At 46.4% G+C, this 23,767-nt stretch overlaps 1 protein-coding gene across 7 annotated transcripts in view; it reads left to right on the top strand.

Annotated features, from left to right (window-relative positions):
- Positions 1 to 23,767, top strand: part of fam13a (family with sequence similarity 13 member A) — a 252,848-nt gene that overhangs the window by 13,271 nt on the left and 215,810 nt on the right. For 2 of the 7 annotated variants that reach the window (XM_052009890.1, XM_052009913.1), the window contains exon 2: positions 15,414 to 15,603. In XM_052009890.1, the coding sequence (XP_051865850.1) occupies positions 15,414 to 15,603 (190 nt within the window). Of the gene's footprint in view, positions 1 to 5,348; positions 5,572 to 15,413; positions 15,604 to 23,767 lie in introns of those variants that run through there. The other 5 variants (XM_052009901.1, XM_052009906.1, XM_052009895.1 and 2 more) reach the window with 5 other exon arrangements.

Here is a 23,767-nt window from a genome sequence, read left to right as displayed (position 1 = left end):
TTGTGTAGAGTGTGTACTTCCTCCCTGTGACTCCCAAAAAAGTGCAGGTTGTTAGGTTAATTGGCCGTTGTAAATTGCCCCTAGTGTATAGATGAGTGGTAGAAAATGGTGGGAGTTGATGGGAATATCAGAGTAATAAAAGATAAGATAGATAAGATCTTTATTAGTCACATGTACATCGAAACACACAGTGAAATGCATCTTTGGTGCATTCCGGTGCCAACATAACATGCCCACAACTTCCTAACCCGTACGTCTTTGGAATGTGGGAGGAAACCGGAGCACCCGGAGGAAACCCACGCAGTCATGAGGAGAACGTACAAACTCCTTACAGACAGAGGCCGGAATTGAACCTGGGTCGCTGGCGCTGTAATAGCATTACGCTAACCACTACACTACCGTGCTTGCCATGCACTACCGTGACTAATGTAGGGTTTGTAAATGGGTGGTTGATGGTAGCTGCATACTCAAATTTCCATGTGTATGACTCTACTTGACGGCATTTGAACTAGGAAGTTCGTGCTTGTATTTTTTCTTATAGGTGCCTTGAGTCACTGACAGGTTTCTGCATTGAGAGCTGTGACCATGAGTGGATCGACAATGACAATGGGTTATCTCATTAACAATTACTAATTGGGTTTGTGACAGAGATTCAACCATCACCTGTAGTTCAGAGGGAGAATTTCTCTCATTTAAATCAAGTGGATTTCCTTTCAAGAGAAATGACCCCCATAATCCAGGACTGTGCACTATCATAATGTTCATGGAATGCTGAACAGAATGAGGTATAAAGTAAAGGCCCCATCTCAGTACTTTTGGAAGAACATGTAAATTCTCTGCAGAATGCTCTCCAGTATTGTAAACGCTCGTTATGTTGCTTATTCCATTGTGGAAAGCTTTTTAAGTTGTTAATGATATTTAAATCTTCCTTCACACTTATAAACAGCTTCCCACAGGAGGTGGAAGACCATTTCCTGGATTAGAGGAAAATATCGATTCAGACATTCTGGTAACATGTTTCTGTTCTTTGTGCTGATGGGAGTGAGGTGAACTCTTATAAACTTGGTGTTGTTGTTCATAAGATCACAAGAAAATAGGAGACAAGAGACTTCAGATGCTGGAATCTGGAGCAATGCCCAAGATGTTGGAGGAACTCAGCGGGTCAGGCAGCATTAGTGGAGGGAAATGGACAGTCGATGTTTCGGGTCAAGACCCTTCATCTGGACTGAAAGATAGAGGGGAGATGGCCAGTGTAGAAAGGTGGAGGGGTGAAGCAAGTGCTGGCAAGTGATAAATAGATCCAGGTGAGGTGGGGGGGGGGTGATAGACAGGTGAGGAGGCTGGGTGGACTCAACAAAGGGCTGCAGATGGTAGAATCTGAGAGGACAGGAAGGCGGAGCATGGAATCAAGTGAAGGAGGCGAGGGGGGGGCAGATGGGAGCAGTGGTGGGAGGGGAACCAATGTGTAGGTGATGAGCAGATGAACTGAGAAAATAGGACCAGGAGTAGGACACTTGGCCCCTCAAGCCTGCCCCCTGTTCAATATGATCGTGGCTGATCTATGCTGCCTTCAGCTCCTGTGTCAGATCCCCATATCCCTCAATTCATTGATCTTTCAAATATTTATCTTTCTACTTCTTGGCAGGCACGGTAGTGTAGCGGTTAGCGTAATGCTTTAGAGCGCCGGCGACCCGGGTTCAAATCCGGCCGCTGTCTGTAAGGGGTTTGTACGTTCTCCCTGTGTCTGAGTGGGTTTCCTCCAGGTGCTCCGGTTTCCTCCCACATTCCAAAGACGTACGGGTTAGGAAGTTGTGGGCATGCTATGTTGGCGCCAGAAGCGTGGCGACACTTGCGGGCTGCCCCCAGAACACTACGCAAAAAGATGTATTTCACTGTGTGTTTCGATGTACATGTGACTAATAAAGATATCTTATCTTATCTTAAATATATCTAATGATCTGGCCTCCTCCTCTGCCAGGGCAGAGAATTCCTGAGATTCACAATCCCCTGAGAGAAGACATTTCTGCGCACTTCTGTTTTAAATAACTGGCCCTTTATTTATGGCTATGTCCTCTTGTTCCTGATTCTCCCACAAGTGGAAACATCTCAACATCTACCCTGTCCAGTCCCTTTATTATCTTATTCGTTTGAATAAGGTCACCCCTCATTCTTTTAAACTCCAAGGAATGCAAACCCAAACTGTCCAGCCTCTCTTTATATGACTTGGCATGTTTCCAAACATGTGGTCGTCAAACTCACCCTTCATAGAACATAGAACATTACAGCACAGTACAGGCCCTTCGGCCCACAATGCTGTGCCGACACTTTATCTTGCTCTAAGATCTAGCTAACCCTTCCCTCCCACATAGCCCTCCATTTCTCTATCATTCATGTGTCTATCTAAGAGTTTCTTAAATGCCCCCAATGTATCTGCCCCCACAACCTCTGCCGGCAGTGCATTCCACGCACCCACCACTCTCTGTGTAAAAAACTTACCTCTGACATCCCCCTTATGCCTTCCTCCAATCACCTTAAAACTATGCCTCCTCATGTTAGCCATTTGCGCCCTGGGAAAAAGTCTCTGTCTGTCCACTCGTTCTATACTTCTTATCATCTTGTAGACCTCCATCAAGTCATCTCTCATCGTCCCTCTCGACAAAGAGAAAAGCCCTAGCTCGCTCAACCTATCCTCATAAGACATGCTCTCCAGTCCAGGCAGCACCCTGGTAAATCTCCTCTGCACCCTCTCTAAAGCTTCCTCATCCTTGCTATAATGAGGCGACCAGAACTGAACACCATACTCCAAGTGTGGTCTAACCAGAGTTCTATAAAGCTGCAACATTACCTCGCGGCTCTTGAACTCAATACCCCGACTAATGAAAGTCAACACTCCATACGCCTTCTTAACAACCCTATCGACCTGCACAGCAGCCTTGAGGGATCTATGGGCGTGGACCCCAAGATCCCTCTGCTCATCTACCACTACCTTCTTGGACTTTGGATCCTCAATAACAGCACAATTTTAACAGGTCTTCCTTCACTGGCTTTGCCACTCCCTGTTCCCTGGCCTTCTTTAGTCACAAACTCTCTATTCCTCTGACTCTGAACACTGGGACTTCATCCACTCGCATTGCTCGCCCACTACCTTCACCTCACCGCAGAGGTCAGGTCTGAAGATATGTTTTGGAATTCCTTAACCATTGTCTCTTCAGCTCCCCTTATGACCTCCTCCTTAAAAGCTCCCTGTTTCCCTGAATCCTTTGGTGGCCCTTCCTACTTACCCTTCCCTGGGCTCAGCATCCCTTATTGTCCGATTTTGAGCCTGAGGTTCCCAGTGTGTGCATCTATTACTGTGCCTGTGAACTTTACACTTGAACTGTTAGTGTGCAGGCAGTGAACTGTATGGAGGACAAATTTCCTCATCTGTCCCTCTGACATCTCTCCAAAGCCATGTTGGAGATGTCAGGGCTTCACCTTAGTGGGGAAAAACCTAGGCTCTGTTGTCTGTGGTCAACACCCTTAAGAGAGCAACAAACAATCCGCTGGAAGAATTCAGCAGGTCGTGCAACATCTGTGGGAAGAAAGGAATTGTCGACATTCCAGGTTGAAACCCTGCATCAGAACTGTTGATGCTTCGGGTCGAAACCCTGCATCAGGACTCAGTTGTGGCACCCCTCAGAGAGCTCTGAGAGCATCAGGCTTGTAGATGAGGGTGCATTAGCTGTAGCACGATTTCCCACGTCTCTGGTCCATAAGAAATTTGGCCAACTGAAGAGAGAGATAGGTGCAAGGTGGATGGTGTGGCAGGGTTGGCAGGGCTGGGATCCCTTGCCAAACAAGGGAATCCAAGTACCCGAGATGTGGCCACAGTGGCAAGGTCACTTGGCAGCCTTGTCTGAATCCAAACTGTCCCAGGCCAAATATTGGAAGGGCAAGAGCAGGAGTGGCTCCTGCTTAACTCCTGGGGACTGTGCAACTCCTATCTTTCTAGAGCTCTGGAAATATTTTGTAGGCTTGAAATTTCAATTCCGTTTGGATGAGAAAGAACCGTTATTGGCCTTGGGATCGAAGGAGGAGGTCTTGCTTGGTACATGCATTAAAGATTGGGAAGTCTATGATGCTAATTAGAACTGAGGTATTAATAAGACTGGATCTACATGATTGGTGCAACAGATTCAATGGACTGAATGGCCTTGTCCATTGTTCCTGAAAGGTTATCATCATGCTATCAGCAGCATGTCTGCGCCAAGTGAGACTGGCAAAGGCTGGGAATTACCTTGCAACTTACCTTACTTAACAATGTCCCAAAGCAGCCAACTTGAGCACAGCAAGATCCTACAACAGTGAACAGAAAGGGACGGGGCCAAAGGGATGAATGCTGGCAAGGGATTCCACGTAAAACTCCCTGGAGTGAACGTTACCAATAGCCTGTCCTGGTCCAACCACGTGGACACCACGGCCAAGGAAGCTCACCAGCGCCTCTACTTCCTCAGGAGGTGAAAGAAATTTGGCATATCCCCTTTGACACTCACTGACTTTTATTGATGCACCACAGAAAGCATCCTATCTGGATGCATCACGGCTTGGTATGGCAACTGCTGTGCCAGGGACCACAAGAAACTGCAGAGAGTTGTGGACACAGCCCAGCACATCACAGAAACCAGCCTCCTCTCCATGAACTCTGTCTATACCTCTCGCTGTCTTGGTAAAGCAGCAGGCATAATCAAAGACCCTATCCACCCGGGTCATTCCCTCTTCTCCCCTCTCCCAGCAGGCAGAAGGTACAGGAGCCTGAGGGCACATACCGCCAGGCTCAAGGACAGCTTCTAGCCCACTGCGATAAGACTAGTTCCCTTATATGATGAGATGGACTCTTGACCTCACAATCTACTTTGTTGTGACCTTGCTCCTTATTGTCTACCTGCAATGCACTTCCCTGTAGCTGTGACGTTTTACTCTGTATCCTGTTGTTTTACCCTGTACTACTGTAATGAATTGATCTGTACCAACAGTATGCAAGACAAATTTTTCACTGTACCTCGGTACAAGTGACAATAATAAACCAATACTAATTTCCTGGAGGGATCTATGGTTTGAAGTCTCATTTAAAACGAGCGGGGGGCTAGGGAGGAAAGGTTGAGGCTGTCCTTGGGGGGAGTCTTCACACTCATAGACTATCTGCCTCGACCGCCGAAGCAGAGTTTGCATTGCGGTTGTAAGGTGTGAAGGAAGGAACAATCCGGCCCCATCACATGACCTGATGTCAGCCTGCCAGTAACTAACTGGATCAAATTTCCACCCCGGAGCAGCAGAAAGCCTGGCCCGCCTGGATACTGGCTGCTGCGGCTGTGAAAGAGAAGGAGCTTACGTGTTTGAAAAGTTAAGCAAGCTACTCAGAAGTGCGGTCTCTTTGTGTGTGACGGACAACCATAGTTGCAGCTCCACTGACCCTGATCACCATCTTCCTTGCCTCCTTCCAGCCCCGCTGCGTGGATTTTTCCATCTCCAGTTGATTGAGTTCTCCTTGGATGCATTTCCTGGAAAATGGGAGCAGGAGCGATAACAGTCTGTGTGAGTACAGCCACCGCATTGTGCTAAAACCTCTAAACTCTGCAGCAGAGCTCGTCAGCGAGCTACCGCTTCTCCTCCGCACTTCCTACGTTCCAAGAACTCTTACCCCTTTGCTCCCGAGCACTGGGTTAATGGCTGTGTTTAAAAGTTTCTTAAATCTCACTGCAGCAAGCATAATCTTTGGAAACTCCAAAGAGTGCTTGGAACAACAGCAAGATGCCAAGCAATTTATTTCAGTGCGCGCTGAATTGTTTGTCTCTGCTGTCATAAGGGAGCAATGCTAACAACTGTCTGCCTTTATCTTACTTTAACCCCAAAGTGTCGCATGCCACTTTGCAAATGGCACTCTCAAAGTCCAAAAACTCAAAGGGGAGAGGCTTAGTGAGAGAATTCCAGAGCTCGGGGTCTGGGCAGCTGAAGGCACAGCCAAACGCTGATAGAGCAATGGAAGTTGGAGATGTGCAGGAATCGGGATTGGACAGAATTGGAGATTCTGTAAGGTCGGGAGGAGGGTGACAGTGGAACGGAAAAGGTTGAGAACTGGAAGAGTTTGTACACAGATCCAGAACTGGGGGATGGGTGAGCAGGATCTGGTAGTAGCTGGGATTTGTGCAGGGGGTCCCAAGTGTTACATTAATGTCCGTGCTGAGCTGCCAACTTCCTCCGTGATGCCTTCCTCACCTCACTCTTGGGATTTTCCGTGTGGTAATTGGTAGTCCCCGGATGTCCATTGAGAAGAGGATTGTGTTTGGCTGTGATTCCTGTTAAAGTCGAATAGCCAGCTTGCACTCACTTCTACCTTGGCGGGTGAATGGTTGGTGGCCAATGCACCCAGAGGGTTCTTCATACCCCATCTCAGACTTTAACCTTAGGGCTGGAGGAGAGGAGAGAGCAGTCAGGAAAATCCCTTCCATTTTTTCCTCCTTGAAGACAACAGCTGCAGGGGAACAGTTGGAGCCATGGGAACTGCGAGATTGTCCTGCATTGAATAAGGATATGAAGGTGAGAGCAGGGGTGAATGAGGTTGAAGTGCACATCAATTGTTGTCCTTTGTGTGAAGTCAGATAGTCACTAATGTTTAAGGGATTGTGCGATGGTTCTCAGACTGGTTCATGGACTCTAAGTGTCCGTTCTGTCTCTTGGTTATGTGCCCCAATGATTACTTGTTAAGTCTGAATGGTGTGCAAGTTGGGTCAGCAAGCTAGTTTCTCCCCACGTGTGGACTTTCTGTTAAATCTCTGAGGCAGCCAAAATCTGGGCTTGAAAGGGAAAGTTTATTTTTTTTAAGTAAGTCTCGCCACCATCCACTCCCTCCTCACTGACAGCTCTCCACCTCAGTGAAGGACAGGGCCTTGGAGCAGCTTTCACACCTCATAGAGTCATAACAGGCCCTTCATGCCACCATACTCATGCAGACCCTCTACACCAATCCCATTTACCAACACCTGTTCCTTGGCTCTTTATTGCCTTGTCTAGACATTTCTTAAATGTTGTGAGCCTCTGCCTCCCCCATCGCCTCAGTCAGTGTGTTCCAGATTGCAATCACCCTCTGGGTAAAAAAAAAAGCCTTCCTCAGTACCCCTTTAAATCTACTACCCTTTATCTCAAGGTTGTGGTCTCTTGTTATGGACTCCTCTTTTAAGGGGAATAGTTTCCCAGAATCTGTACTGTCTATTCCCTTCATAATTTTGTACATCTCAATCAGGTCCCTGCTCAGTCTTCCCTTCTTCAAAAAAAATGGAGCCTCTCCATTCCCCTCTAAACCTCCTGTCCTTAACTTAAACCCTGGGCCATCTACTTTTAGACATCTCATCCACGGGGAATCATTTCTTGTTGTCTATCTTCCTGTTCCCTTCATAATTGTATATATCTCAGTTAGGTTCTTATCAGCCTCTTCCATTTAAAACCAGTCTATGCAGTCTTTCCTCATAACTCTCCATCCCAGGTGGCATTCTCGTCAATCTGCTCTGCACTCTCATCAACGTAATCACGTCCTTTCTGTAGCATGGTGGCCAGATCTGATACAGCAGCACAGATTTATTGACGCGGTACCTGGTCTCCAGTAAATGAAGAGGATCTGTTGCGGGAATCAGCGCTGTATCCCTGGGAATTAACAGGGTTAAGAGGAGATTTGATTGTCGATTTCAAGACGATAAGGGGAGCTGATGGTATGGACGGTGTGAAGCTCTCTACTGATGGGGAATCTAAGGCATGTGGCAGTTGATATGTAATCTGCACATCGGGGCCGTCGTGAAGTTAGGAATTGTGTCTACACACAGAGAGAAGCAGAATCAGTTAAGATTACTAGAGAGAAGGTGCTAGGAAAACTAAATGGGCTAAAGATTGATAAGTCTCCCGGACCGGATGAGGTGCATCCCCGGGTTCTGAAGGAGGTGGCTTTAGAGATAGCGGAGGCATTGGCGATAATTTTCCAGAAATCGATAGATTCCGGCGTGGTTCCGGAGGACTGGAGGGTCGCAAATGTAGTTCCGTTGTATAAGAAAGGTGGGAGGCAGCATAAAGGAAATTACAGACCTATTAGTCTGACGTCAGTGGTGGGAAAATTATTGGAATCTATCCTCAAGGATGGGGTTACGGAATACCTAGAGGCGCAAGGCAAGATAGGTCCTAGCCAACACGGTTTTGTGAAGGGAAGATCCTGCCTGACCAACTTATTGGAGTTTTTTGAAGAAATCACAGGTAGGGTGGATAAGGGAGAGGCGGTAGATGTTGTGTATTTAGACTTTCAAAAGGCCTTTGATAAGGTGCCTCACAAGAGACTGATTAATAAGATGAGAGGTCATGGAATTACGGGTAGGATAACAGAATGGGTGGAGCATTGGCTGGTTGACAGGAAGCAAAGAGTGGAAATAAAAGGATCTCGTTCTGGTTGGTTACCGGTTACTAGTGGTGTGCCGCAGGGGTCGGTGTTGGGACCGCTCCTTTTTACCTTGTACGTTAACGATTTGGATGATGGAATAAATGGTTTTGTGGCTAAGTTTGTGGATGACACCAAGATAGGGGGAGGAGTAGGGAGTATTGAAGAGATAGGAAGGTTGCAGAGGGACCTAGACAGTTTAGGAGAATGGGCAAGGAAATGGCAGATGAGATTCAATGTTGAGAAATGTGCAGTTGTACACTTTGGAAGCAGAAATAAGTGGGCAGATTATTATCTAGGAGGAGAGAAAATCCAAAGCACGGAAGTACAAAGGGACTTGGGGGTACTCGTGCAGGATACCTTAAAGGTTAACCACCAGGTCGGATCGGTGGTAAAGAAAGCGAATGCTATGTTGGCATTCATTTTGAGAGGTATAGTGTATAAAAGTAAGGAAGTGTTGATGAGGCTCTACGGGGCACTAGTGAGGCCTCATTTGGAATATTGTGCGCAGTTTTGGGCCCCACATCTTAGGAAGGATGTGCTGACGTTGGAGAGGGTTCAGAGGAGATTTACGAGGATGATTCCAGGAATGAAAGGGCTTATGTATGAGGAGCGTTTGTTGGCTCTTGGACTGTACTCACTGGAGTACAGAAGAATGAGAGGGGACCTCATAGCGACATTTAAAATATTGATAGGAAAGGACAGAGTAAATGTGGCTAGGCTGTTTCCCTTGGTGGGTGAGTCCAGGACCAGAGGGCACAATCTTAGAATTAGAGGGTACAGTTTCAAAACAGAGATGAGGAGAAATTTCTTTAGCCAGAGGGTGGTGAATTTATGGAACTCCTTGCCACGTACAGCAGTGGAGGCCAGATCAGTGGGGGCGTTCAAGGAGGAGATAGATAGATATCTAAATAGTCAGGATATCAAGGGATATGGGGATAAGGCCGGAAATTGGGATTAGAATAGGTTTTTTTTTCTTTTCCTTTCTTTCTTTTCCCCATTCCTCATTTCTATTTTCCCTTTCCTTGGAGCAGACTCAATGGGCCGAATGGCCTGCTTCTGCTCCCTTGTTTTGTGATCTTGTGAAATCTCTTACCCTTCCCGGCAAATGACAAAGTAGACAAAGTAGATCGGTTGATACATTTTTGTGAACCAAAGGAAATTGAGAAAGGTCAGTTGACAGGGCTGGTCACCTCATCTCATTGGACAACAGAACAGGCTGAAGAAGTATGCGCTTGGCTATCTTGTGCCAGCGTGAGCCGCAGCCCTCTCTGCTCTGAGCATCTTTGGTAGTAGTTTCTGAGACCTGGTTGGAACAGTTTAGCTGTGATTTGGGATCTGGTTTCATGGAACATCTTAGTGCAGGACTTGACCAAGTACAACTTCTACCCCCTCCCCCCTTCCCTGCAACCACCCTCCACCTCACCCCTCTTGCTGTGCTTCATTGAAGATCTCTTGTACCTCTAACTGTGGCTATTGCTTTGTACTCTTCATACTTTAGAAAAATAAGATATGGTCTCAATAGAACACGCATCATTTTAGAGTTTGATAAGGTGGCTGTCTATTCGATGTTTCTCTGGTTGGGTGTCTCAGAACGAGTGTCATGCTCAAAGTGAGGGATGAGAAGAAATGTCTTCACCTGGAAGATGGTGAATCCTTGGAACTCGTGACCCAAGAGAAATGTGGGGGGGTCGGTTGCTGAGTATATTTAAGGTGGATACATTTTTAGGTGTTGGAAGGGTGGCACACTGCTGCCTCACCCCTTCAGCAACCTAGGTTCAATCCTCCATAAGACCTGTCTCTTCAACCAAGGTTTAGATCATGTTCCCAGATATCTCCCTGTGAGATTCAGTGTCTATTTTTGATTGGTAATGCTCCAATGATGTGCCTTGGGACATTTTGTTGCACAAAGGCTGTACTTTCCAACATGCAACACTATCAATAGCTTTTCTCCCATCCAACTCTGCTGAAGGAAAATGGCATAAGCTGTGGATATTTCATTGAAAGGTGAAAAACAGCCAATGCTGGAAATCTGAAATAAAAACAGAAAATGTTCGGAGGCAACATCTGTGGAGAGAGAACTAACACTTCATTGCTTCATCGCAAGTGGAAAAGTAGGAAAACAAGTGTGTTTTAAGTCAGGAAAGAAGGGGGAATGTGTATGGTCGGATAGCGAGCAGGATTGTCCATATAACAAGAGACAGCAGATGCTGGAATTTGGAGCAACGAACAATCTGCTGGAGGAACTCAGCATATCAAGAACCTAAAGCAACAGAACTCAGTGTATCAACAAACCCTAAAGCAACAGATGCTGCTCGAGCCGCTGAGTTCCTCCAGCAGATTGTTTGTCGTCTACATGCAATTGCCTTTGTTGGCATTGTTAATCACAACAGCTCCAAAAGCAGGAATGTATCTTGACGGAGGTGCATGAAAACAGTTGGAGAGAAAAGTTGTGCTGGAACTGTGAGATGCAGAACATGGAAGTTGCTGAAAATCCAAAATAAAAAGCTATGTTGGAAATCGGCGTGTATCTGTGGAGAGAAAAACTGAGCTTCTGTCTTGGAGTATAAGTAGAGGGAGGAGAAGGAGAGCAGTTAGAGAGAACAAATATTCTGGATAATTCAGGTCTGCCACTGCTTATTATTTTCAATGATACGCTTAATTATTACAGAATGTTGCAATTAACATTTTTTTTGATGAGGGACTTCAGTTATCTTGAGAGGTTGGGGTTGTTGGAGAAGAGAAGGTTAACAAAGCTGTTTAATGTTGTGTAAGGTTCCGGTGAAGCAGATAGAGAGGAATTGTTTCCATTGGCAAAAAAGTCAGGAGATGAGGAATATTTTTTTTGTAAACAGCCAGTTATAACCTGAAGTGCATAGCTTGTCAGAGGAGTGGAAGCAGATTTGACTGATAACTTTGAAGATAAATGAATTGGAAAAATTTCTACGGGGAAAGAGCAGAAGAGGGGAACAAATGACACTACAGCTCTGAAGAACAGGCACAGGAATGATGGGCCAAAAGGCCTTCTCCAAATTCCACAAGCCTGTCAGGTTAGTTGAATTCAGTTTGTCTGGAAGGATCAGTATGGCCTTGGCAGACTCTGAGCTGTGAACCCACTGCAGGGATCCTGTGCTCCTGGTGAGTGTTGATCATCATGATTAAGAGGGAGAAGATTGGCCATGATTTCTCTGCCTAGCCCCACATTTGGTTGTACCATCCCGGCCACCAGCTGGCCGGAGACCAACACTGGCACCTTTGGCTGTACCTGGGAGGGACAGGATTCCTTCACTATGAGGAAACAGCTCAGTCCCAGTTCTTCAACCAGTGAGTGAAGCACCCGCCCATTCTGAGAATCGACCTCCCACCGAGAATGGGAAACTGGCTGGTGTCCAAGAAAGATTTTTAAAAGTCCTGAGCTCCTCCCCTTCCTCCTCTGCCTCTCATTCAAGTGGGGGAATTAAATCCTGCATTGAGGCTGAGACTGCATTCCAGTGCTGGATTGTTGCAACTTGAAAAAGCAATGCTGTCTCTTTAGACTGTTGAAGGTATTTGGGCGGTTTGTTCAGATTAAAGGGCTTCAAGTACTCTGCAATCTTTGGGAATAAGTAAAGCCACATCTTTGTGAGCTTTTGCCCCTCTTCTACTCCTTCAGCCTTGCAACCCTCTGCGATCTCTGCTGTCCTTAATCTGTGCACCCTCGATGTGAATCATTGCCCCCTCAGAAGCTCTGCTTTCAAATGTCAAAGAACCGAGTTCCTGGAACTCTTCACCTATCTCCTTCCTTTCACTAACTCCATAAAACCTACCAATCTGACCAAACCCATGCCTTGGTGTCAAAATTGACTCTCAACACTCCCGTGAAGCACTTTGGGGCTTGTTACATTAAATATGCTAGGGAACATGAAAGTAGCTGCTGTTCTGATTAGCTCAATATGTTACTAGTCATTGATGGGAATCATTAGGAAATTTGGCATAATTACTGGTGTGGTAGATATCCAATCTATAAGGGAAATACTGCATCACAAATAGCATTAAGTAGGGGAAGACACGAATTGCAAACCCCAAGCAATCACCATCGTGGAAGCGACTGGCAGCCACCAGGACAGACTGAGGTGAAACGTGTCCCCTGTGTAGATGTTCAGGTGTAACACTCCCCTATTATAGTTTGACTGTATAACAATCATCCCTGTGCACCGTCAGGGAGTAATGTTTAGTTTGTTCCTGGAGATGTACATGCCCATTCTGAGTTGCTCTTGAGAAGCAGGTATTGGGGTGTCTTGTGATGTCACATCAGCTCTTGGGTTTTAACTCATTAACAGTGAAGCAATGCCCAAGGGTGTGTGATTTTGGAGGGGACAGCCTGTGATGCTGCTGCAGGTAAGTTTTGCACTTGTGCATATGATAATAAACTCGACTTTGACTTTGCTTCTGGATGAAGAGTCTTCAACTTCAAACATTAATATTGTTTCTCTTTCAACAGATGGTGTCTGACTTACTGAGTTTCCTGTTTTTATTTTGGAAAATGAGGACAGGATTAGTTTGAGCAGATGTAGCCTGCAATCATTTATTCTTGGGAAGGATGAGAGGTTTTATGGTGCCTCTGAAACTGTACCCAGCATGACTAAATTCCTCCTACAGGAGAGGGGAAATGAACCATTCATTTGGTTACAGTGCAGTACTGACTGGGCCAAGGCAAGAATGCAGATGACATCATGCTCTCAAGTTTTTCATGTAACTAGAGAAACTCAGAACCTCTAGGTAATAAATTCCACCATCACCCATCTGTTCTTAAATATTCTGCAGACGCTCAAAAACTTTGCAAACTCTACATATACCCACCGTGCCATTTGTCACCGAGGGATTCTATATTCAGCTGATAAGTCTTTTTAAGGAGAAAATTAAAAGAATCATTAATTACTGGAGATGTTATTGAGCAAAGGAAAAGGAAGATGCCAAGAGTTGGAAATGTGTCTTCAAATTCAAGTGTATAGTACTGTTCTTTTTGCAGCATTTTGAGTGAAGCTCGATCATTTCTGAGCCATTTCACGTTATTTGGAAAGTTTGACCAGGCACCTCCTGTCGTGATTGACCCTTGCGACCTCAGCAACTCAATATCCTCATATGTGCCACCCGGGATATGCGCGGACATCCAGATTCAAGAGCAACTTCATTCCCACTGCTGTCAGACTTCTGAACTAATCACCTCTCTCACATCCCCTTCCCGGTGGTGCTGCCATGTTCTCAGACTCTTAACTCTCCCTCTCTCAGTCACGTCAGCATTTTTTTTTGCATGACTTCAGATTGCACAACAATCTTTGCACCATTGTGCTGTTTGATGCTAGTCATTGTATTTATTGCTATATTTATTATTACCATGTGTACTGTTTACTCTAAACTACACACAAGCAAGGAATTTCATTGCACCCTGGTGGATATGACAATAGACTAATCTGAATCTGGATCTGTTGGTCAATAATGGGGCAACTTGGTTTTATGATCACCACACCAGCCTGGGAGACAACCATGTAAGTGAAATGCTTCACTAACTCCGGCCTTCCTATCCCTCCCTCAATTAAATGTTAGCCACCCCTCTGCCAATCTGCATTCACCCACCCCCAACCCTTCAATCAACCCCTCGACCGATCTCCTGGCCCCCAGTCTCTCCTCCACCATGTAACTACCTTTATAATGCTTCCCCTATGTTTCCCTGGTCAGTACACACAAACATTACCCCTGTGGGACTCATTTCCTCTCTGCCTGGATGCTTGTGGTAAACATTGACTTATAACCCTGGAGATCCACCTTTAACCCTGGAGACTGCAGGGCAGTCCTGGGGAGTTGGCAGCCCTGCAATGGTCCTTCACTGCCCACCCACAGGATATACCAGGACTGCTGAATTCTGAGAAGAAATTGTCTTCAGTTCTCTATGCTTACCTTGGTGGTGTCCCTGCCTGGTTTAAACCATGAGTTCCATCCTAGTATGGAGGCTCCAATGTGCAAGAGGCTGCAGAGGGTTGTAGACTCAACCAGCTCCATCACGGGCACAACCCTCCCCACCATCGAGGACATCTTCAAGAGTCGGTGCCTCAAGATGGTGGCATCCATCACTAAGAACCCTCACCATCCAGGACATGTCCTTGTTACTACCATCGGGGAGGAGGCACAGGAGCCTGAAGACCCACACTCAGCAATTCAGAAACAGCTCCTTCCCCTCCACCATGAGATTTCTGAACGATCCATGAACACTACCTTGTTATTCCTTTTGTTTGCACTATTTACTTTGTAATTTACAGTACTTTTATGTCTTTGCACTGTACTGCTGCTGCAAAACAACAAATTTCATGTCACATAAGTCAGTGATAATAAATCTGATTCTGACACAGCTAGATGGAGCAATTAGTTTTCTGTTGAATGCAGAGTGGCTGTATATCTTTTAAATTTTCCCCTGCAAAACCTTTTTGTAGGGGGAGAAACATAGTTTAAAAGATGTACACTCTTTTTGCTTTCCAAAGCATTGTCTTTTCATCCAGAAGCTGCCATGACGTAACTTCTAATTTATATTGTTTCCATGCCTGATGTCATGACCACCCCAAGTCCGCCACCAATCCCGGGGCTGATTACCAAGCCAATTCGTCTGTCGGCTTTTAACTTGCACTCCTGCAGCCTGACATTAGATTGATTGTGTGACTGTGAAAGTCCTTCCCACCTGTTCCAATACAGGGGTGTGAATGTTTACCTTGTGTTCCCAATGGCAACAGGAGCAGCCTCTCTCTCTTTCATGAATGGAACTGAGAAGGAGGACTTTATGGTCTTTGAGTATCCCGAGCCTCAGAGATTGTATTATTTTTCTGCTGTGCTGCTAATCCATGTAATTGTAGGGGCAGTGCTGAGCGTCATTCTCTGACCAATGGAGGTGCCTGTCGTAGCCGTGGTTGATTGTTCCTCCTTCCTCTGTTCCCTCCAGCAGAACAAGACAGCTGTCAAGTTGAAGGAGGACGTGAAGAGGATCATGGCTCAGCCACTCAGCGGGCAGAGGACCTGTGGTGCTGGCAAGGTGTTTGCCGTTTCGCTGTACAACCTGCAGCAGAGAGGGCAGACGGTTAATGGGGTTCCCCTTGCTGTGCGACATATGGTAGAATACTTGCAACAATATGGTGAGTAATACTGTCACCCAGTAATGTACAGAATACTGCTCTAATAGCTTCCAATGTTATGACAGGGTCTGCACTACAAAAGTACTGCTTCATTGGCTGTTAAACCACTTGATGATACAAATGGATGTGTGAATATCTATCCTTCTCTTTCCTTTGCACTTTCTTGGACGTTCAGTTTAATCCTTCCTCTTGTCCGGATCCAAATGCCACTGCACACTTCCTGAGTCCCAAGTCCCAGACTTGGATGTGAACATCTCGATCTGGACATTGTGTGGGAAGAGCTGCTTCTGCCCATCTCCTTGTGGCTGAGGCATTGAACTGAGCTCCTGCCTCCCTCGTTGCATTGATGTAAAAGATCAATAACACTGTTGAGTGAAAGGCTTGGAGTTCCAGCCTCTCCTTTATGCCCTACATCCTGATCAACATTTATTTCCCGACCACTAATACAGATCAACTGGTTATTAATCTGTCAGCTGATTGTGGGCTCTTGCTGTGCTCAAATAGAATAAACATTGCAGCACAGTACAGGCCCTTCAGCCCACAATGTTGTGGTGACATTTTATCCTGCTCTGAGATCTATCTAACCCTTCCCTCCCATATAGCCCTCCATTTTTCTATCATTCATGTGCCTATAAATGTCCCTAATGTATCTGCCCCCACAACCTCAGCTGGCAGTGCATTCTGCACACCCACCGCTCTCTGTGTAATAAAAAAACACTTGCCTCTGACGTCCACCTTATACCTTCCTCTAGTCACCTTAAAGTTATGCCCCCTCGTGTTTGCAATTTTCATCCTGGGAAAAAGTCTCTGACTGTCCACTCAATCTATGCCTCTTATCATCTTGGACACCTCTTATCAAGTCACCTCTTATCCTCCTCCTCGCCAAAGAGAAAAGCCCTAGCTCACTCAACCTACCCTCATGTCTTCAATCCAGGCAGCATCCTGGTAAATCTCCTCTGCACCCTCTTTAAAGCTTCCGCATCAGAACTGAACACAATACTCCAAGTGTGGTCGAACCAGAGTTCTATAGAGCTGCAACATTACCTTGTGGCTTAAATAATTGGCATTTTGTGCATCCTTGATAATAGCTGCATTTTCTTACTACTCAATACTTCTAGCACGGAGACAGCTGATGCTGGAATCTGAAGCAATAAGCACATTGTCATGGCATCAATCCTAATGCAGGGTTTTGACCTGAAACAGCAACCATCCACTTGTGTCCACAGATGCTTCTCAACCCACTGAGTTCCTCCAACAAACTACGAGCTGCTGGAGGAACTCAGTGGGTCAGGCAACATCTGTCAAGACCCAAAACGTCGACTGTCCACTTCCCCCCACAGATGCTGCCTGACCCACTGAGATCCTCCAGCAGCTTGTTTGTTGCTCCAGATCCCAGCATCTGCAGTCTCTTATACCTCCGAGTTTCTCCTGCAGTTTGTTTCTAGTGTGCAATTCATTGACCGTGAGACATTTTTTTGGGGACATTCTGAAGTCATTAAAAATAATGTAAGAGATTTATTTATTTGAGTTTTTTTGAATTATTTATTTTGGTTTTTCTTTTGCTCTTTGGTATATTTCCACATAACCTCCAGCAAGTGGTGGGATCTCAGCACAGCCGTCGAGTGGGAATGCTGAGAGGCAAGGAAGGTGGCGTGATCAACTCAGGGAGGAACGAGAGGCCCGGTACTGGAAGTGTGCAGAGGTCTGAGATTTCTGCAGGGCTGGAGTGCATTGAAGGAGTTGGGGCGGGCTTCTTCAGGCAGAAGGTGATGAATCTGTGGAATTTGTTGCCACAGAGGGCTGTGGAGGCCAAGTCATTAAGGCAGAGATTGATAGGTTCTTGATTGGTAAGGGGGTTAAGGGTTATGGAGAGAAGGCAGGAAAATGGGGTTGAAAAAAATCAGCCATGATTGAATAGTGGAGCAGACTCGATGGGCCAAGTGGCCTAATTCTGCTCTTGTGTCTTATGGTCTTGCCCATGGTGGGATTTGGGGAAAAAAAGAGGAGGAGATTTTTGGTTAGGAGCTACAAGAGACTGCAGATGCTAGAATCTGGAGCAACAAACAATCTGCTGGAAAAACTCAGCGGGCCGAGCAGCATCTGTGGGGGCAGAGGAATTGTCGATGTTTCGAGTCGACCCAGAGCCGGTGTAATCAACAATCTTTGTTTGATGCACCTCAAAAGAAAATTTTTAAAAATCAAAATCAAAAAGGGCAGATGCTCAAAATCCAAAATAAAAGTAGAGAATGCTGGAAACACTCAGCAGGTCAGGCAGCGTCTGGGGAAGCAGAAACAGTTAACGTTACAGGTTCAAGACTTTTCATCAGAATTGATTGATGAGCAGATAAGAGAGTGCAAGCAGAGTTTTGGACAGTTAATGGTGGGTTAAATAAGGGGAAGCTGGTTATCAGTGCTCTGGATTATCTGGTCGAAAGTATAAGGTATTTGGTATAAGGTATTTATTTATTAGTCACATGTACATTGAAATACACAGTGAAATGCGTCATTTTGCGTTACTGAGAATGTGCTGAGGGGCAGCCCGCAAGTGTCGCCACTCTTCCGGCACCAACATAGCATGCCCACAGCTCCTAACCCGTGCGTCTTTGGAATGTGGGAGGAAACCGGAGCACCCGGAGGAAACCCACACAGACATGGAGAGAACATACAAACTCCTTACAGACAGCAGCGGGAATTGAACCCGGCTTGCTGGCGCTGTAATAGTGTTACACTAACCGCTACACTGCCGTGCATGGATGAGGGTCTTTGCAGGAGCACGAGGATTATAGTGATGCTGTGGACCTGTATCCATGGCAACACTATGGCACAGCCACTGTCTCACGGCACCAGAGGCCCAGGTTCAATCCTGACCTCTGGTGCTGTCTGTATGGAATTTACATGTTCTCCCTGTGACCACATTGGCTTACCCCAGGTGTTCTGGTTTCCTCCACATCCCAGAGATGTTTGGGTGGTAGGTTAATTGGCCACTGTCGGTTGTAGATGGGTAGTACAATCTGGCGGTGGGGGTGAGTTGGTGTGAATTTGGGGAGAATAGAATGAGTCAGGGTAGAATTGGGGTAAAAATGGATGCTGGAAGTTCAGCATGAACTCAGTGGGCTGAAGGGCCTGTTTCCATGCTGTATCAGTCTACAAGAAGTTCAGGCTGAGATTAAGTAAGACGTAAAATTGGAGTGTGCAGCGAAGGTTTTCAATGCTGCTAGTGTTTCATCTCATCTGCAATAAACCCCTGTCCGTCTCCTGGTTAATCATTTGCCAGGACTGCCAGCTGGTGTCAATATTTATACCCGTTTGGTGACAGAATTCTCGAGATATAATAGCACGAAAGCACAAAGCAATTGATTTTCTATTGCACCAATGAGTGTGGCAGCAGCATTGTCGGTCTGCAGCCTGGCCAGACTGCTCCACAACTGACAGAAGGACCGGCTCCACCTCATGTTATTGGCTCTTCGTTGCAGATTCTGCAGTGGAGCTCTCCCTCATTATCCAGGAGGGTCTTCAGTACAAAGCTGGACAGGCTTACCTGAACCCTGGTAGTTGTAGAGGCCTTCTCAATAGCCTCCGCACCGTTAGTTGGTTTGGGGGGATATCCACAAGAGCATGGACAAACCTGTAAGATGAGAGAAGATAAGATATCTTTGAGTCACATGTACATCGAAACACACAGTGAAATGCATCTTTTTGCGTAGAGTGTTCTGGGGGCAGCCCACAAGTGTTGCCACGCTTCCGGTGCCAACATAGCACGCCCACAACTTCCTAGCTACCACGTCTTTGGAATGTGGGAGGAAACCAGAGCACCCGGAGGAAACGCCCGCAGTCACGGGGAGAACGTACAAACTCCTTACAGATGGCGGCCGGAATTGAACCCGGGTCGCTGGCGCTGTAATAGGGTTACGCTAACTGCTGCACTGCCATGCCTCGGTTAAAAGACATTTGGAGAGGTACATGAATAGGAAAGGATTAGAGGCATAGGGTCTGAATGCGGGCAAATCGCACCAGCTTAGATGGGCATCTTGGTCAGCATGGACAAGTTGGGCTGAAGAGCCTGTTTCTGTGCTGTGTCTCTCTATGACTCCATGCCATCAAGAGGCAACCATATTGCCACAGGCATACATAGACCATGCAAGGTCTATGTTAAGCTTCCCATTTAATGGGCTGAAGCCCCACTTTGGGACATAGCCTATGTAAATGAGACATGTGGTCAGAAAATGTAGTGACATCAGTATGTATGTGCACAGCATTAAGCACCATGTGTTGTGAGCTCCTTGTTGTTAGATTAGGATGAGCACTCTTGTTCAAAACTCCTGTCTCCTGCAACTGTTATTGTAAGTGGAACCTCAGCAGGATCTGAGATTCACATTAACAAGGTTATCTGGTCACTGAGTGAATGGGAATAGTTAGAGAGTGAGAACATAGACAAAAGAATGTAGGTGTTGCAAAATGCAGAGCAGGAAGACACGTCCGGCAGGTCAGGGTGGACATGTCCTCCACTCCCAGAGAAGAAGAGGAAAAAATAAAAAAAATAAAGAAACAGGCTGTGCCAATCTGACAGCTGGATGACTGATACAGACGGAGAAACCAAGTTACAAAGTTGTTGAACTCAGCATTGAGTTCTGGTCAATGGGTGAATGGGAGCAGTTAGTTGGAGCATTAAGTAAACCTTGTTTACAGCTTATCCCCACTGTCACCTCAGTTTTCCCCCTTCCCCACCCTTTCTGCAGCTTATTTTGTCTCCTTCCCAGTTCTGGTGAAGGGTCTTCAACCTGCTTCTCTTCCCACAGGTGCAGCCCAACCTCCTGAGTGTTTTCAGCATTTTGTGTTTATATATTAGAGAGAAAACAAACTTGGTGTGTGAGAAGTGAAGGTGTATCTTAGATTGTGCACTGTCAGTGAGGGGCAAGTCATTGCTGCCTTCGTTAGAGATCCCAATGGAAGAGACAGATTCTGAAGCAAAAAGCAGTCCTGGACGTCAAACCTTTATCAGTCCTGTCAAGGTTGTTTGATCAGTTTGGAATGTGGTGCTCATGTCAATGTGTAGCCAAACTCCGAGCAATCAGTCAATGAAATTTCAAGCAGTGTGCCAGATCAATCGATGATCCATTAGCATCTGCCAAGGAGGAAGAAGTCCTATCCCCACCGCTGAATTACATGCAGTATGGACTGCATAGAACAACCTCAGACAGATTTCATTTATATAGCACCTCTCAGCATTGCAGCCACACTATCAAACAGAAAACCGATTCTGACCCACGTAATGAGATATTGGGGCAGGTGACCAAGTTGTTGGTCAAAGAGCCTGGGTTGGAGGAGGGGGAGCTGGTGAGGCATAGGAGTTCAGGAGATTGTCCTTGGTGGCACCATCGCTTGTGGTGGAGTGGTTAAACTCAGACGTGTGAGAGGCCGGAACTGGAAGCTCACGGATATCTTGGAATACTGCAGGATCGAAATGATGGTGGGATAGCAAGGGGTTTGGGAATTTTAAGATTGAGGCATTGCTTAACTAGGAGCTAGTGAAGATCAGCAAGTACAAGAGCAATGATGTTTCCATTTAGCTGTGAGCACCTTGTTGAGAGCTGCATTCCAATCCCAGCATTAATATAGTCCTGTTTTGTCAAGGTGTGGACAACTTGTTGAAAGCACTGGAAGAGCTGACAACCAGTAGTCAGTGGAGTTTTTCAGTCAGTGGGTGTGCACAGGCCAAGTCCCCAAGGAACAAACTCATTTGTTTGACAAACTAAGTCCCTCTTGAACAAACTGATTTTAATTGAATCAGGATCAGGTTTATTTGTCACTGACTTATATGATGTGAAATTTGTTGTTTTGCGGCAGCAGTGCTGTACAAAGGCATAAAAATTACTGTAAATTACAAAGTAAATTGTGCAAAAAAGAGGAATAACGAGGTAGTGTGCATGGGTTCATGGACCATTCAGAAGTTTGATGGCGGAGGGGAAGAAGCTGCTCATAAAAGTGTGGGTCTTCAGGCTCCTGTATCTCCTCCCCACGGTAGTAACGAGAAGAGGGCATGTCCCGGATGGTGAGGGTCCTTAGTGAGAGATGCAGCCTTCTTGAGGCACCGGCTCTTGAAGGTGTTCTCGATGGTGGGGAGGGTTGTGCCCGTGATGGAGCTGGCTGAGTCTACAACCCTCTGCAGCCTCTTGCGATCCTGTGCAATGGAGCCTCCGTACCAGGCAGTGATGCAACCAGACAGAATGCTCTCGACCGTACATCTTTAGAAATTTGCAAGAGTCTTTGGTGACGTACCAAATCTCCTCAAACTCCTAATGAAGTAGAACCGCTGGTGTGCCGCCTTTGTGATTGCATCAATATGTTGGGCCCAGGATAGATCCTGTGAGATGTTAATGCCCAGGAACTTGAAGCTGCTCACCCTTTCCACCGCTGACCCCTCAATGAGGACTGGTGTGTGTTCTCCCGACTTCCCCTTCCTGAAGTCCACAGTCAATTCCTTGGTCTTGCTGAAGTTGCGCGCGAGGTTATTGCTGCGACACCACTCAACCAGCCGATCTATCTCACTCCTATACGCCTCCTTATTGCCATCTGAGATTTTTACCGACAACAGTAGTGTCATTGGTGAATTTATAGATGGTGTTTGAGCTGTGCCTAAACACAGTCATGAGTGTAGAGAAAGTAGATCAATGGGCTAAGCACGCATCCTTGAGGTGCATCTGTGCTGATTGTTAGCGAGGAGGAGATGTCATTACTGATCCGCACTGACTGTGGTCTCCTGGTAAAGGAAGACGAGGATCCAATTGCTGAGGGAGGTACAGGGGCCCAGGTTTTGAAGCTTGGTGATTACTGAGGGGATGATGGTGTTGAACGCCGAACTGTAATCGATGAACAGCAGCCTGACGTATGTTTTGCTGTTGTCTCGGTGCTCCAAAGCAGGAGGGCCAGTGAGATTGTGTCCACTGTAGACCTGTGAGGTGGTAGGTGGATTGCAGCGGGTCCAGGTCCTTGCTCAGGCAGGAGTAAATTCTAGCAACAAACAACCTCCCGAAGCACTTCATCATGGTAGGTGTGAGTGCCACTCACGATAGATGTGTGATGTTGGTGCAGTACTGGCCACCATACCTTTAACAGCCGAGGACCTGAGCTCTGGAATCCCCTCCCTAAACCTCTCCTCTACCTCTCCTCCCTTGACCTCCCTCTTTGACCAAGCATTTGGTCACCTGCCCTGCTACCTTTTACTTTGTTGTTACTAAGATTTATTGGATAGTAATTCCATGGAATACCTTGGGATGTTTGACCACGTTGCAGGTGCTATATAAATGCAAGTTGTTGTTGCTCAGAATAATCCGCACACTTACATTTTCCAAACACAACCTTGATAACTGACCCTCTTGGAAGACAAATGCTTTGCGCTGTTGGTTCAATGTGAGGGGTTACCCTCGGCAACTGTTGTGACCGATGGAACTACCATTAAACCATTACAGTTTGCCTTCACGCGCATAACCAGTCAAGATGACTCCGTAACAGATGGTAGCATTGAAGTGCCACAAGGTTGGGGAAGGAGTGAGGGTGTAGAGCTGGAGTCTGCCCCCCTCCCTTGCTGCTGTGGGTATGCACAAAGCAGAATGCTTGGTGGTTGCGGGAAGATGGAGAGGACAATTCACTAACGGGTCCATTGGATTGTTCATCTCTGCTTCCTGAGGAGCTCACCAAACATGAAGCTATGTTGGGAGATTATGTTGCAGTTGTGCAAGGTGCTAGTGAGGCCGCACTTGGAATATCGTGTTCAGATTTGGTCACCCTGCTATAGGAAAGACATTAAACTGGGAAGGGTGGGGAAAAGATCTACAAGGATGTTGCCAAGACTCGAAGGAGAGGTTAGAGAGGCTCGGAATTTTTTCCTTGGAGCATAGGAGACTGAAAAGTGTTCTTGCAGAGGTGTATAGAATCATGAGAGGCATCGATAGGGTGAATGCACTCCGTCTTTTTCCCAGGGTTGGGGAATCAAGAACTAGAGGGCATAGGTTTAGGGTGAGAAGGGAGAGATTTAGTAGGAACGAGGGGCAACGTTTTTACACCCGTACGTATATGGAATGAGCCGCCAGAGGAAGTGGCTGAGGCAGGACAATAATAAAGTTTAAAAGACAGTTGGACAGGTACATGGATAGGAAAGGTTTAGAAG

Source organism: Pristis pectinata, chromosome 2 (assembly GCF_009764475.1).
Source record: "Pristis pectinata isolate sPriPec2 chromosome 2, sPriPec2.1.pri, whole genome shotgun sequence".
Lineage (NCBI taxonomy): Eukaryota > Metazoa > Chordata > Chondrichthyes > Rhinopristiformes > Pristidae > Pristis > Pristis pectinata.
The sequence above is the reverse complement of the archived record's forward strand: the minus strand, read 5'-3'. Positions and strand labels throughout refer to the sequence as shown.